The 16210-nt window shown below is 45.2% G+C and overlaps 1 protein-coding gene across 6 annotated transcripts in view; it reads right to left on the reverse strand.

Moving 5' to 3' along the window:
• nisch (nischarin) overlaps positions 1 to 16210 on the reverse strand; it is a 67014-nt gene that overhangs the window by 39348 nt on the left and 11456 nt on the right. For all 6 annotated transcript variants that reach the window (XR_011035497.1, XR_011035496.1, XM_068316416.1 and 3 more), the window contains 8 exons: positions 13948 to 14016; positions 13312 to 13497; positions 13062 to 13190; positions 12162 to 12275; positions 8001 to 8160; positions 6508 to 6623; positions 6012 to 6100; positions 1457 to 1663 (listed from right to left, as the gene is read on the reverse strand). Coding sequence is in view for 4 of the 6 variants with exons in the window: in XM_068316416.1 (XP_068172517.1) it covers positions 1457 to 1663; positions 6012 to 6100; positions 6508 to 6623; positions 8001 to 8160; positions 12162 to 12275; positions 13062 to 13190; positions 13312 to 13497; positions 13948 to 14016 (1070 nt within the window). In the remaining 2 variants the exon portion in view is untranslated. The remainder of the gene's footprint in view (positions 1 to 1456; positions 1664 to 6011; positions 6101 to 6507; positions 6624 to 8000; positions 8161 to 12161; positions 12276 to 13061; positions 13191 to 13311; positions 13498 to 13947; positions 14017 to 16210) is intronic.

Genomic DNA, 16210 nt, shown 5'->3' on the forward strand with positions numbered 1-16210 from the left:
GTGGCTGGAGGGAATGCCCGCATTACCCGGACATTGTGGTCGTAAAGTCGATCGGTCGTAAGTTGCATAGGTCGTAAGTCGGCGACTACCTGTATTGTTTCAAACAAACGACGATCTCGACTTTGAAAAAAGTTTTCCCTGCTTCTTCTGCAAATGTTAGTGTGTCCTCTGGGTATCACCCACAGTCAAATGGACAGAATGCCTCAACCAAGAGCCTGTGACAGGCCTACATTACCTCGCCTCCCAGAACCAGACAACCCAACCCCACAACATTCTTTTGTCTTCCACCGGTCTATCACCGTTTCAGTGCATCCCCTGTTCCCACACCAGTGAGAAGGACTTCACACTGTGGCCAGACACTGTCCCAGTGGGTCCTTCTATTAAGATCAGCTGCAGTAGAAGACAGTCGATAAGCGATGACAGATGGATCCTCTTCACCAGGCCAGTCTGAGGACGTGGCCTGCTCCTTCATGTCTGCTCCAGGCAGTTTGCTCCCAGATTGTAGACCCATTCCCCTTACCAAAAGCCATTTACTCTTTACGTGCGTATACATCTTCCCAGATGGTTGGAGGTCCACTGGCCATTTCATATCAGTAGGATAAAGGTCAAACAGAGCACTCTGGAGCCTCCACTGACTCGGGTGTCAACAGTGGCACGGTCCGGTGGAACATTCAGAAATCCCCTCGCATTCTGGTGTGGACGAAGTCTGATCAAGGATGTTTATGTTAGTCACATTCACCTCTTTTAACAAGTTGTCAAACCCAACCCCACAACATTCTTTTGTCTTCCACCGTTCTATCAGCGTTCCAGTGCGTCCCCTAAGTAAACCATGACTCCTGAACACAAGTCATCCTGGCCTCTGCAGTCTTTGTGGCAGAGGGTAATTAGACGAATTAAATGAAGTGTACCGTCTGGTAAAAAAGGTGAACCACCAGCAAGAAGGACATACTGTATACCCTTCAGCCTTGGTCACTCTTCATGTCTTGACACGCATGTCTTGCTTCAGAAATCAACTATAAACTCTTAGGAGGTTTTACACACCAGTAGTTTGAAATAAACCAGTAGAAAATCCTTGAAACCAGCAAAAACTTGAAAGCGTCATCAGTCTTCCCAGAAACCAGTGAGACCATTTTAAAGCACCGTCTAGACATTACTGAAGGTTTTTCCAAGTGCCGAAAAACACGCACATTGTAGGGATCTCATTTACTCCAGTAATACCTGACCAACATACTAAACATTTCATATTGTAAGGGCTCCCCGAGTCATTTGTAATCCCCAAAACTTGTAGAAACTTCTGGGAAATTATGATGAAATTAATAGAAATTTGATCCAAAATCCCCTAAACAGTAGCAGGTTATGGGAACCAAATAACTTCAATGAATTGGAAATGCAATAAACCAACATGATCTTCAGGAAATCCAAGAAAGCCAGAAGAGAAAGCTGATACTGAAATTACCTGGAATGTCCCACCTCAGTGACGTTCAGATGGGACTGGACCTCTTTGGATGGCAATCTCTGTACATCCTCACTTTTCTCCTTGTTTGTTTTTTTCTTCTGCTCCTTCAGGGTGGAGCTGAGGTGAAGTGAGAGACGGGCATTGAACTCCTTGTTGAAGAAGGAGCGAAGGAGTGGATGAGAAGGAAGTAACTGACACCAGGCTGGGCTGCAGGAGAGGAGAGTAGGTATGATCGGTTTGGATGACGAAGAACAGCATGAACAACTGGAGAGAGCATTTTAAACCGTCCATAAGGTCATAATACAGAAGAAGAACTTACAGATGTTATCATTCAACATGTCATGATTCAGTTCAGTTCAAAAACATTAAATTTTCAGTCATTATTTATCTAAAAGCATCTATGTTCTTTACTGTTTTTTTGCATTTTTCTCTTTTGAAGGAATAAGTGGTAAAAATAATTTTCAGAGACATCTACTTATTTAACTGCATACTGTCTGTTCTCAGTGTTTCTCAAACAAATGTTTCACATTAAAGTTTAGCTTTACTGTTTACAGATGAGCAGCAGACAAGAAAAGGAAATAAACATAACACAAAAGTAAGGTAATTGTTGTTTGGTACTTTTTTTTTTGCCTTAACAATGCTTCTTGGAAATAACTCCTATATCGTTGGAAAGCATTGTTGATTATTTTTAAATGGTGCCACACTTGTGAGGAACATGCATTTGTGCACCTCTGCACCTGACCTCATTCAGCCCCAACTGTTCCCCTTTCTCCATATCCATATGAGAAATCTGCTGTCTCAGCCTTCCATCAGCTCCTTGATAGCCTTTCTCAGGCTGGATCCTGTAGCATGGAGGAGGATAGCAGGTAGCACACGACCTCCACAGGGTGAACTGCCATGGACAAGCCTTCACCTGTGCACTCCTCTTGGTTCACTGTAGGTCACCCGCTTGAACCCTCGTGCTGCAGCTTTTCCCTCTCCCCAGGACAAAGTTAACTCAATGTGGAGTTTCTTGGCAGCTAAAGACCATATCACGTCTGGCCTCAGCTGTCTGTGTGACCTCAGTGGAAAAGACCAACTACTGTTGCAGGTCGACACACATTTCCCATCCCTTGCCAGGGGTGAGTAGAAGTGCTGATCTTCCGCTACCATCTTCTGTCCTACATCTCCTGGACGATGAAGACACATACTTGTTGGATGGATCTCAGGAGTAGTTTGCCCCGACTCTGCATCTCTAAGCACCTGTTGTGCTGCCACTGGCAGCATCACTGTGTTTGTCCTACACTGCCCTGCCAAAAAAAAAGTCACACACTCTAATAAATCGTGGGACTGCCTGTAGCTTTTATTGCGGTGCGCATTTGCCGCGGCATTGTTTCGACAACCTCGTACAACGTCACTGCATTTATTTCTGTCCAGAATTGCATTAATTTTCTTGTACTGACGATAGGAGTCAAACCACTCTGCAAAGTCTTCTCCAGCACATCCCATAGACTTTGAATGGGGTTAAGCTCAGGACTGTGGGGGCCAATTGATGTGTCAAAATGACTTCTCACGCTCCCTGGACCACTCTTTCACAATTAGAGTCAGTTAAATTTTGGCATTGTTGTCCTGGATTATGATCGTGCCATCCGGGAGAGAAAATCCATTTATGGGATGGCCTTGTCATTCATTACATTCAGATACTCAGCTGACTTTAATTTTTTTGCTTAATAATATTGCTGAGCCTAGACCTGACCAACCGAAGCAACCCCTGATCATAACACTGCAATTTGCTTATTGAAACCCAAACGGTGACTTTGTTTTTGGGCGGGCAGTGTATGTTGGACCCTGACAGGAACATTGAAGACATGCTTTGTCCTTGCTGCACAGAAAGTGCTGGCCCTCGCTTCCAAACTTCAGGTGAAGTTTCAGCAGTGTGGAATATGTCATACTGTGGAGTTCGCCAGGTGTCGACCCAGATCATGACTCTGATCGAATCCTCCCAGGGAGTCCATGCTCCCCGTTTGCCCTGGAACATGGCCTCAATGAGGTAGTGGTCCTGTACCACCTGTGAGAACTCTTCCACCATCATGTTCTTCCTCTGCTCCCTTGAGGTTTTGGACCAGAACTGGGCTGGTGACAGTCCTGCCCGACTGTCTTGGATTCTTCCCAGGCCCCCCTTTGTTGCAGCCTGGAGTTTCTTCGTCCACTTCATCCTGTACCTCCACTTCTGCTCAGTAGACTGTCACCACTGCACCATTCACAGCTTCATTTCTGGAGTCCCCCAGCTGGAGTACAGGGTGAGTCTTCTCCTCTACATCACAGGTGATGGACTTCCGAGGAAGCTGCAGATTGTTCTTGCAGAACTGAGAAACAGCAGGGGAGGTCCAATCCCTTCCTGATGTAACTGTTGGGGATGCTGTCCAACCTGCTGACCATGGAAGAAGGATTGACCATGGAAGATGGATTGTTGCTTACTTTCAGCTGGAACAGTGTGAAATGGTAACTCCACACCTTCTGTTTCTGTGGAAGTTGGCTGTTGATCCTTGCAAGTCCCCCTTTCAGCTAGTCCTGAAAGGGGGACTTGTAACCCTAACCCTGCCCCAGAGCTCTGATGTGTTCTCCCTTCCAAGATACCACTCTGCCTGGAGTGGTATCTTCTCACCAACTGAACACCATCCTGTCACTCCTGCCTCTCTTCTGATCGACTCCTCCTGGACTATGCAGGCTTGATTTTCATCCTCGCCCAGCCTGTCAACGCATCAAAACACTTGTGGACTCCTGCTGTATGTGGGGCATTTTGAAGGATACTTTTCACATCATCCCTGTACCCTATTACAGCGGGGAGTCTTCCTTCTGATGGTGACTTCAGGCCTCTGGCCATTGCCTCGCTCCAGTGAGCTACACTTCCAATGCTGCCACAAAGAGAATCAGTGATAAAGAGCAGCCTGTGGCGATCCCAGCTTTAGCTGCTGCCCTCCTGTCAGGTCACCCACACAGAAGCACATGTGCAGCACTTGGTGGAGGAAGCTGGTCATCCTTCTTCCAAGACGGAGAAAACTTTACGATCCACGTTTCACAAGGTGAGTGTCCTGAATTGTCTGATGTCGATGGAGTTTTGCGCACACACGGGTGCCCTCAGCCAATAGCGAACTCGTACAGTATCACATGACTACCTACTAAAAATCTGCGTGTCATGAAGCGTGAACAAGCGAGGGATGACTGTATTTACATGGGGTAAATGGGGTCATGCTGATTGGTGGTCAAGCAGAATCTGGAGTCATCCCTGAACATGAAGTCCAGGTTCCATTGCAGGTGTTGTCCAGCAGACAGACCTCCTGACAGCTCTATGAGACCAAACACTGACCTCCTGACAGCTCTATGAGACCAAACACTGACCTCCTGACAGCTCTATGAGACCAACCACTGACCTCCTGACAGCTCTATGAGACCAACCACTGACCTCCTGACAGCTCTATGAGACCAAACACTGACCTCCTGACAGCTCTATGAGACCAAACACTGAGCTCCTGACAGCTCTATGAGACCAAACACTGACCTCCTAGCAGCTCTGAGACCAAACACTGACCTCCTGACAGCTCTGAGACCAAACACTGACCTCCTGACAGCTTTATAAGACCAAACACTGACCTCCTGACAGCTCTATGAGACCAAACACTGACCTCCTGACAGCTCTATGAGACCAACCACTGACCTCCTGACAGCTCTATGAGACCAACCACTGACCTCCTGACAGCTCTATGAGACCAAACACTGACCTCCTGACAGCTCTATGAGACCAAACACTGAGCTCCTGACAGCTCTATGAGACCAAACACTGACCTCCTAGCAGCTCTGAGACCAAACACTGACCTCCTGACAGCTCTATGAGACCAAACACTGACCTCCTGACAGCTCTATGAGACCAAACACTGACCTCCTGACAGCTGAGACCAAACACTGAGCTCCTGACAGCTCTGAGACCAAACACTGAGCTCCTGACAGCTCTATGAGACCAAACACTGACCTCCTGACAGCTCTATGAGACCAAACACTGACCTGACAGCTCTATGAGACCAAACACTGACCTCCTGACAGCTCTATGAGACCAAACACTGACCTCCTGACAGCTTTATAAGACCAAACACTGACCTCCTGACAGCCCTGAGACCAAACACTGACCTCCTGACAGCTTTATAAGACCAAACACTGACCTCCTGACAGCCCTGAGACCAAACACTGACCTCCTGACAGCTTTATAAGACCAAACACTGACCTCCTGACAGCTTTATGAGACCAAACACTGACTGTGTCTGTTCCCGATTGTCCTGGCAGAGAACATCACATTTTTCATGGTATAAGCTGACACTTCTCTCTGCTGCTCACCCCACAAATGCATGTTCCTTACAAGTGTGACACCATTTAAAAAGGGAATAAACAGGCTTTCCAACAATATAAGGTTTATTTCCAAGAAGCAATGTTACAAGAAAGAATCAACTAAACACAAAGTCCCTTAGTTTTGTGTTGTCTTTATTGGTTTACAGTTATGGTGGTAGCATTATTACTGGGTACTGACCAGACAGTAACAGCAGGAGTTATGGTAGTAATACTTGTAGAAGCTCCACAGTGTGTGCATTCAGATAGACTGATAACAGCTTGTTGTACCTGCAAAACACACACGAATCAAAAGTAGAACCCAACGCAAATAAACACTTAAATATTCAGAAATAAATAAACCAAAGTACTTCCATGTGTAACACTCATGTAGAGCTCCTGTCCTTAGATGTACACTGGCACCGTGATGCTTCCAGTTCAATGGTTCTTAGCACAATCCTAATCTACACAAAAGTGACTAAACAAAAACATTTGTGCAGAATCTTCTATGAGCATGTTGTTGAGACTGTTAGGTTGTCTATATGCACTGTAACATTTGACCCCTCAATAAGGTCTCTCAGGAAAGTCTAATACAAGTCTGCTTGTGTTCCCTAAAATACATTTTATCCAGTTTTGTATATCCCATGACATCATGGTAACAGACCCCTGTGCGCTGGTGTTTCAGGTGTGCATCTGACCTGGGTGGGGTCAGGAGACAGGAGGTCTGCGTGTGTGTTAAAGCTGGCAGGGGGAGGTGGAACGACCACTGGACACAGACCAGGAGGGACTGGAGCTGCATCTCTGCTCATCGCTTCTGAAACAGACCAGAGATGGTGGACGTGATGTCATCCTTCAATACGAGCATGAATGTTTTTATAAAATATCAAAATTACGATAACTAATAAATGTTACAATGAGATCAGGAGTCTTTCCAGATGTTAGTAGGAGTCACATCACCTCCAGCTGAACATTAGTGAAAAGGAGTTACTGAGACGCTTTTTCTCAGAAGCTAACCGAAATATAATTGTAACAGAACTCATATAATTCTCATATGATATAATTGTAATAGCTTATTGTAATCACTGTAATTATAAATAATCAGACCATGATGTTATCATATTCTAATTACACTGAAATAGCTGCTCTACAGGCGGAGCTTTTGAAGCAAAAGAAATGACTTATTTGTCAGTTAAGCAGCAGCTGGCTGGACCGACGGTCTGGTAATCAGACCGACGGTCTGGTAATCAGACTAAGTGTCCATTTCAGAAAGATCAGTGCAGAAAGACTGATCTATGTCGAAGCAGACAGAAAAATGGATCCCCAGTCCAGTGAGTGTGTCATTGAAGGATAAGACCTAATTAATCTGGATTGAACTGTGCCGTGTAAACACAGACCTCCCCAGTGGTGACTATCTGGTGCCATGAAAACAAACACATTGAATATCAGGAAATAAGAGGAGCTATTGGCCACTGAGGCTCAGTGGAGCCCAGGTGGAGGTGGTGAACAGCATCAGACACAACCAAAGTTTTTAATTAATGTATAGCGCCCTCTGTTGTTGTGAATAACAAACTACTCAGGATAGTTGTGAAAAAATCCTGAAAAAGAACAAAGAGAATAAGAAAGTGAAACCAGCAAGTTAGCTTCATCAGCTAGCCTCATATTAGCTTTGTGATTGTTCCACTGCAGCAGAGCATTATCTGTCATATATTAATGGTTCTTAATGGACTCAAATGGACTTAATGGACTTTAATCTTTAAAGCTCTGACAATAATTAATATGATGGAACTCACAGAGAAACATCTAAACAATGTCAAAGTGTCACATGACTGCAACAAAAAATAATAAAGCACTGCTGTTAACGCTAATCCATGAAAAACAACATCAGCAAGAATTTATATTAATTAATGCAGCACCCAAACATTTATTGTTTTCACCTGAATTCATTTCTTTTTCTTCAATAAAGATACCGTAGGCTGTTGTGTTAGAATGGATTCTTTTATTCAGCGTCTCCTTCCTGTTTCCAGTCTTTCTGATAAGTTTGATTATATGTCACAAGAAGAACGAGTACTAATTTAAATACTGACTTTATGTTCATTGTGAACACACACCAGGTGGACAACGCCCTGCTGTTTAGATGTCTCCAGTGAGCACAGGAACACACTTGTGCACAGCCTCACACACACATGATTACCTTGGCTGGGGCAGGCAGCCAGTTGGGCCGGACAGGAGGAAGAGGAGAGAGAGGAAGAGGAGATGGCAGCTGGAGGAGCAGCAGAGGAGCAGCGGGAGGAAGAGGAGGAGGAAGAGGAGAGGGGAGGAGGTGCAGCAGACAGCGTGGTCTCCTCACTGATCTGACGAGAGGACAGAGAGGAAGAGACCTTTAGATCACATCCCATAACCACAGCAGCTCCATCAGCAGCAGAGAACAGCACACGGAGGTCTGCAGACCAGCAGTGGGATCGTTAAGGTTACACTGACCCCACCAGTTCACCTCACCTCACTATCAGAGTGTTTTAAAGGTAATACAGATAGAAGGTGGTTTAATATCAGTATGGGGGGGGGGTTCACAAACGTTTAAACCAGGGCTTTGAACTAGAATGTTTTGCCAATCGGTTCGTTCCGAAAAGAAACAGAATCATAACGTATCCGGTTTTGCGTTCCACCCATAAACCGACGTTCCTGAACCGGTTAGAACAAAAAAATAAAGTTCCTGAACCGGTTAATAACGTTCCTTGTAAATATAAATATGTAGGTTCCGTATTTTACGCTTAAAAGCCTTAAAATGTCTCAAAAACCAACGCTGCTCCTTCTGACATGAAGCATCTTCTGTGTTCACTGAGTTCACAAATCTGTAGAAATGTTTCTGTGACGTCAGTCAGAGATCCTCCAGACCGACCACTGTCCACCGAGAGGACGTATTACGTCACTACGTACGCCGGCAGCGATGGACCAATCAGAGGACGTGACGCGAGGCTCCGTCCGGCACACCTCCGGTAGGTACCGGTATAGGGGGGGATACCGGGACTGGACCGCAGGTATGCTGGTAACCACATCTGATTGGCTGAAGACCCCCGACGATGACGTCAGCGAAGAGACACGCTTACGACACAACATGTCAACTCCAGGCTATCAGTTCCGGTTGTTCCGGTTCACGTAAAGAGACCGGGGGGCTTTTTTCACGCTTCTCCATCTCTCTTGACCTGTGACTCCATGCCCCCCCCCCACACACACACCCACACACACACACACACACACACACACACACCACCGCTTCAGTCAGAAACACGTCCAGCGGCTGAACTCGGAGCTTGTCTTCATCCTGGAGGATTAACAAAGACCTCCACCCGCTGGACATCAGTGTGAACAGAGGCTTTAAGGTTAAGCTGGGGGGTCGTGGAGCGATGGATGAGAGACGTGAACACAGGTTTACCAGGACTGGGGGCAGTGCAGAGGAGTTACACCCCCCAACAGGTGGTGGATTGTGGGTCCTGGACTAACGTGTCTGCTCAGACTTCTGTCCGATGTTTCTCTAAAGCATCATTACCGGACAGACCCCCGGAAACCAGCCGGTCAGCGGGGGAGAAACTACCGACAGATTCAATGCAGACCGGAGACGAGGACTTCAGGGATTTACTACACATTTATCACTAAATAAATAATGTCGGTGTGTTTTTTAAATTTAAACACGTAGTACAACACAGTCCAACCAGTCAGCTGTTTGTTCCGTTAACAACCATGAACCAATAATGTGGGCCGTGTGTCAAAGTAGAGAAAGAAACTCCGTTATTTAGACGGAGCCTCTTCAACAAGGAGCTGAATGAGGCTCAAAACACGGAAACTGAAGGACTTTAAATAGGAAACTAAAACAATTAGTTTATATACTATAGACTATAATTACAGATATGCCCCCACCCTCCAGTAAACAGAACCACAGCACTACACCTCTGCTTTATGACAGTTATATCATGTAGTTCAGGCTTATGCCTCCTATTTAGACACTACATGACATTAGACCAGAATAACTCCCACCATGTCATTTATTGCTGAACAACAGATCTTCATTGTTCTTCTCCCATAGCTCAGTATTACTACAAAGCGCTGGCAGTACGGGAACACACTGCTCTGAAGATGACTGCAGCCAATGAGTTCATGTCTAAATCATACATGTTCAGACTGACACGCTGAGTGTTCACCTGTAATGATTAATGGTGACTGGGAGACCTCCCTGTTCTTACCTGCTGCTGATAGCCACTACTTCTCTCTGCTCTCACCCCTCCAGTGAAGGACAGGAAGTGAAACATCAGGTCAAATACTTTTTTCAAGAACAAAAGAAAACCCGGTATTAACCGGTTTACAATTATTTTCTGTTCCAATTCTGTTCCAGAACATTAAAAAATATAAAGTTTTCGGTTTTGTTTTCGTTCCATGAACCGGTTCAAAGCCCTGGTTTAACTGAATTGAATTGAATACACGGTTATAATCCCTGAAGGGAAATTAAGAACGCACACTCTAGTTTTTGTTAGTTAATCGAATCAAATCACACGCATGCATATTAGTGAGTACAGGCCCCTGTAATACACACACCACACACAAGGGGGCCTGTAGGCGTGCAGGGGAGGTAGACAGGCAGGCAGCTCCTTCTTGGTGCGCCTCAAATGAACAATTTGTAAAGGGGTCGACACCTTGCTCATGGGTGCCTCGGCAGTGCTCCGGAGGTGAGCTGACACCTCCCACTGTCAGCTCACCTCCGGGTATTTTTTGGGGGGGGCGGGAGCGGGAATCGAACCGCCGATCTTAAATCATAGGACAACCCGCTCTACCGCCCGCTTTACCACTGAGCCACTGCCGCCCCAAATGACCCTAAATAATACGATAAATATTTGGTCACAATATCGCTGAATTTCGTTAATCGCGTGTGATTCCTGGAATGCATTAACCACGAGGAACGAGGGGTCACTGTACCTTAAAAGAAACCTTGGTTTAAAGTCTCACACACTTTAGAGACACACATTAATGAATTACTGATGCTGGACAGTTTCAAACACACTTTTATGAAACTCTAAATGTTGTAATGCTGATGTTTGAAGTAGAACTGTGAAATGAGACAACACTCAACTGTTGATGGAATTTTTCATTTCAGGTAGGGTGGAGGAGGAAAAGAGTTGTGTGTATCTGTGTGGGCACGATAATGGAGTGGACACGGGAAGAGGCGAGAAGAAGACGTTATGTGTGTCTGTTTGTGAAATAGATGCTGCACAATGTTGTTAAATTAGTTTTGAAATGAGAATGTTTTGTGCTTACGAGACATAAAGTGTGTCTGTCTGTATCTGAAGGGTTAGGGCTAGAATGTGTTGTGACGTCTGTAGTTTATCACAGATCTACTGGTGTTGTTCATTTATAAACGCTGCTAAATGCCCTTCGTTGCTGGATGCCATTCACTACCACTGATTTTTGTTCCATCGCTTTAATTTATCCTCCAGAGAAAGGCCTCAGACACCCGTCGAGCCATGGATCCGTTTAAAAACTGAGCTGTGGTTTGCATCAGCTTAATAAAGACCTGCTCACAAGGGTTTGGCTGCACAGTGGAAGTGTGTGTGTCTGTCAATGTGTTGGTCTATGTGAGTGACTGGCTCTATTTTATTAAATGCTAAATTGTACATGAAAGGTTCTACACAAAAGAATTAATTCAGATGAATTTCCTACATCTAAGTAAAACACTGGAAATCATACAGTTAAAAGTTGATTATCAGAAAATCCTTTTTGAAATACATCTATGTGTTTCTGTCAAATTTTGATTTTTTAAAGTATTTTCAAATTTCTTTATTACAATTTGTGTGACTGTTCCCGTGACTTGTGTTTTGTGGAAGTACAATGTCAGATGTTTGGTCCTGTAAAATGAAAGTTAACAGAAGAATCAGACAAAGCTACCAGCTACCCCTGTGTCAGCTGACAGTGGGAGGAGTCAGCCCACCTCCCGAGCACTGTCGAGGCGCCCTCGAGCAAGGCATCCCCTTCATAAGCTGCTCAATGAGGCGCACATTGAAGGAGCTGCCGCCTACAGGCCCCCTAGTGTGTGTGTTACAGGGCCTGTACGCATGAGTGTGATTAACACTGTGTGCTGGAGTGGACTAGTAATTTACCTACAGGGTCAATAAAGTAAATTTAAATAAAAATTGTCCAAATATATACAAGTGATCACGGTTAATTGAATTTTCATTATCACCACTAGTATTATGTTTGCACTCATGTCTTTTGTTTGGCAGAGTCCTACTTTCAAACCAAACGACATAAAACACAATTCAGAAGATTCTGCTCTCTGAAGGTGGGTCTGCTTCTGCAGGAGTAAACCGACCTTCTTATCGCTGCCGCTCATCTGGTCTTTGACTTGTTTGGCCTTCTGAATGGCTTTCAGCACCTCCACCGTGTCCAGCTCCTTCTCTGTGGTCACCTGAGCGTCCAGACAGACCTGCAGACAGGAGGGACGCTAGAATGTAGCACACAGTTGAAACACATTCACAACATTTAACTGGAATGAGCTACAAACAGCAGCAATACAATCAGCACTAACAGAGCAATGTGGTGTGTTTGTGTTTACCTGTGTGGTGCAGAGAGAAGCACAGGCAACACAACACAACAGGTAAACAACAGGTAAACACAACAGTCAAACACAACAGGTAAACAACAGGTAAACACAACAGTCAAACACAACAGGTAAACAACAGGTTAACACAACAGTCAAACACAACAGGTAAACACAACAGTCAAACACAACAGGTAAACAACAGGTAAACACAACAGGTAAACACAACAGGTAAACACAACAGGTAAACACAACAGTCAAACACAACAGGTAAACAACAGGTAAACACAACAGGTAAACACAACAGGTAAACAACAGATTAACACAACAGTCAAACACAACAGGTAAACAACAGGTAAACACAACAGTCAAACACAACAGTCAAACACAACAGGTAAACACAACAGTCAAACACAACAGGTAAACAACAGGTAAACACAACAGGTAAACACAACAGTTAAACACAACAGGTAAACACAACAGGTAAACAGAACAGTTCAGCCAAAAAACCTGTTGGCTGTGTAGCAGCCAGCAGCTGCAATGGTGACAGCTGAGACTGTCATTATGGAAGCAGCAGCAGCAGACGTGCTAATAGTGGTGAAACATGTAGTGAAACGTGTGGTGAATAATGCGGTGAAGCATGTGCTGAAGTGTGTGCTGGTGTCTCTGTACCTCTGCTGCCCGGTCTCCAAACTGGGCCAGGACCCTGGTCCTGTAGTCGGGGACGATGCTCATGGGGTTCCTGGACAGGGAGAGTTTCTCCAGACAGGGCAGAGCGCTGATGTTCCTGATCTCCTCCAGCTGGAACAACGGTTTGACAAACATTAATTCTGGATTAACGGTGTTAAATCTGATTTTTTTCTGAACACAGCCTTTAGACGTGGACTAAACCAGTTTAACCACCGGTTCCTGGAGTGATTACCTGAGCCAGGTGGTTGTGGCTCAGGTCCAGGTTGACCAGAGAGTAGAGCTTGGTGAGGCCGCTCAGTTCCTCCAGCTGGTTTCCAGCCAAGCTCAGAGTTTTAATGTTTCCCAGACGAGTGTGAGCAGCTTCCAGAACCTTCAGGTTGTTGTAGGACAGATCCACGTGCACCAGGTTGTAAAGGTACTGCAATCAGAACACACTTTACTTTATTATGGATCCCCCACTAGCACTTGCACATAAGCGTGGCTATTCTTCCTGGGGTCCAGTACACAGACAAGACAACATATCATTCATACAACAAATACAATACACAGACATACAATGGTTCACTTCCAGAAGGATAATACATAGTTTAAATTACAATTTCAGCATCATGAAATATATCAGCCATTAGGGTTATCCTAACTTTTTTTTTCCTCCCATTTTCTTACTTTATCTCTCTCCCTCCAAGTAAACTAAACAGAATTCAATATCTGTTCTTGACGCCTGACTTCGGTCAGGCGTCAAGAACAACAGGCGGGTAGAGCGGTGAGGAAGATCCGAGACTAGAGTCATCATCTGATGAAAGGGTCACTTCTTTGTCCCGCCTGACATTTGCCCTCCATTACTGTTCCTCATCATGCTGTGACAAACCTGCAGGTTCTCCACAGTGGACAGATGGTTGTAGCTCAGATCCAGAAACTCCACCTTAGGAATCAGTTTCTACAACAAGGGAGAACTCAGTGTCAGTGATAGAACCTCAACGTCCCTTTACGTCCTCACCCCACTTACAGCAGAGGATATAGCCCCCCCAAACAGAGGATATAGCCCCCCCCAAACAGAGGATATAGCCCCCCCCAAACAGAAGATATAGCCCCCCCCAAACAGAGGATATAGTCCCCCCCCAAACAGAGGATATAGTCCCCCCCCCAAACAGAGGATATAGTCCCCCCCCAAACAGAGGATATAGTCCCCCCCAAACAGAGGATATAGTCTTTACCTCGTGTTGGCGGATGGATACGACATCAGTGAGACCGGATCTCGTTCTTGTGTGTTCTCGTGAATAATTACCGTATTTTCCGGACTATAAGCTGCTACTTTTTTCTTAGGTTTTGAACTGCACGGCTCATATAAAGGTGCGGCTATTCTGTAGTTTTTTCTTCCACCGATAGGGTTGCTCTAACCGGAACTAGAATTAAAATAGATGAAACGTAAAAGCAAAGAAGAATAGCCTACGCTACTTTTTCTTTAACATATAGAGCACGCACGACCTTTTCTTTAGCAGATAGAACACGCACAAAAAATTACTAACTGGTAATTAATTTCAAATCCCCACCCCTTCAACATGGAAACTCCACGAAGAAGTTCGTATGATGCAAGTTTTAAGTTGAAGGCCATCGAGTTTGCTATACAGGAAGGAAACGGCGCTGCTGCGCGCAGGCCTAGCATCAATGAATGTATGGTGAGACGTTGGAGGTGGCAGCAGGAAGAGCTCATGCACTGCCAAAAATCACGAAAAGCTTTCAGAGGCCATAAAAGCAGGTGGCCTGAACTTGACAATGTCCTGGAGGACTGGGTGAACACAGAGAGCAGGTGTCCGAGGTGTATCCACTGTGCAGATCAGACTGGAAGCGAAAACAAACGCACGCAAACTGAATATTGAAGATTTCAAAGCTGGCCCGTCATGGTGTTTCAGATTTATGAGACGTAAAAACATGTCCATCAGGTCCCCTCTGTCAGAAACCCCCCCATATCCATCAGGAAAATATTTAAAACTTCCACAAATTCGTTGAAACAAAGACAGAAGAAAACTCCATCTGACCAGAGGACATCATAAATATGGATGAAGTCCCTTTGACGTTTGATCTGCCTCTGACCAGGACTGTTAACAAGACAGGAGCATCGTCTGTGTTGTTGAAAACAACGGGCCACGAAAGGACGCACTTCACCTGCGTTCTGGCGTGCACGGCATCCGGACAAAAACTTTCACCAATGACAATTTTTAAACGCATAACTATGCCGAAAGAACAACTCCCGAAAGGCATAGTGGTCCAAGTTAACACCAAAGGGTGGATGATGGAAGGCCTAATGAAGGAATGATTAACGGAGTGCTACGGCAAGCGCCCAGGAGGATTTTTTCATTGGAAAAAAGCACTGCTTGTTTTGGATAGCATGAGGGCCCACATCACAGATTCTGTCAAAGCAGCAATCAAGAAAACAAACTCCATTCCAGCTGTGATTCCTGGAGGTACAACAAAGTATTTTCAGCCACTTGACATCAGTGTCAATCGGGCATTAAAAGCTGCACTCCTGGTTGAGTGGGAGACTTGGATGAGGTGGTGAGAAATCTTTCACCAAAACTGGCAGCAAACGAAAAGGATCGTTTTCTGATGTCTGTCAGTGGATCCTAACAGCGTGGAGAGCTGTGCAAGAATCCACCATTACCAATGGGTTCCGAAAGGCTGGACTGCAACGCGAAGAGAGCAGCGCACCTTCAGAGACAACTTCACCTTCAGAGACAACTTCACCTTCAGAGACAACTTCACCTTCAGAGACAACTTCACCTTCAGAGACAACTTCACCTTCAGAGACAACTTCACCTTCAGAGACAACTTCACCTTCAGAGACAACTTCACCTTCAGAGACAACTTCACCTTCAGAGACAACTTCACCTTCAGAGACAACTTCACCTTCAGAGACAACTTCACCTTCAGAGATAACTTCACCTTCAGAGACAACTTCACCTTCAGAGACAACTTCACTGGAGGACGATAGTGACACGGAGAGCGAGACTGATGGACAGATGTGACGAAGCACTTTTGAGGCTGTTAAACTCCGACACTGAAGAAGAGGACTTCATGGGTTTCAGCGAAGTTAAAGTGACTTGTGATTTCAAACACAGGAGAAATTAAGGTAA

This window comes from Antennarius striatus, chromosome 5 (assembly GCF_040054535.1).
Source record: "Antennarius striatus isolate MH-2024 chromosome 5, ASM4005453v1, whole genome shotgun sequence".
NCBI classification, from domain to species: domain Eukaryota; kingdom Metazoa; phylum Chordata; class Actinopteri; order Lophiiformes; family Antennariidae; genus Antennarius; species Antennarius striatus.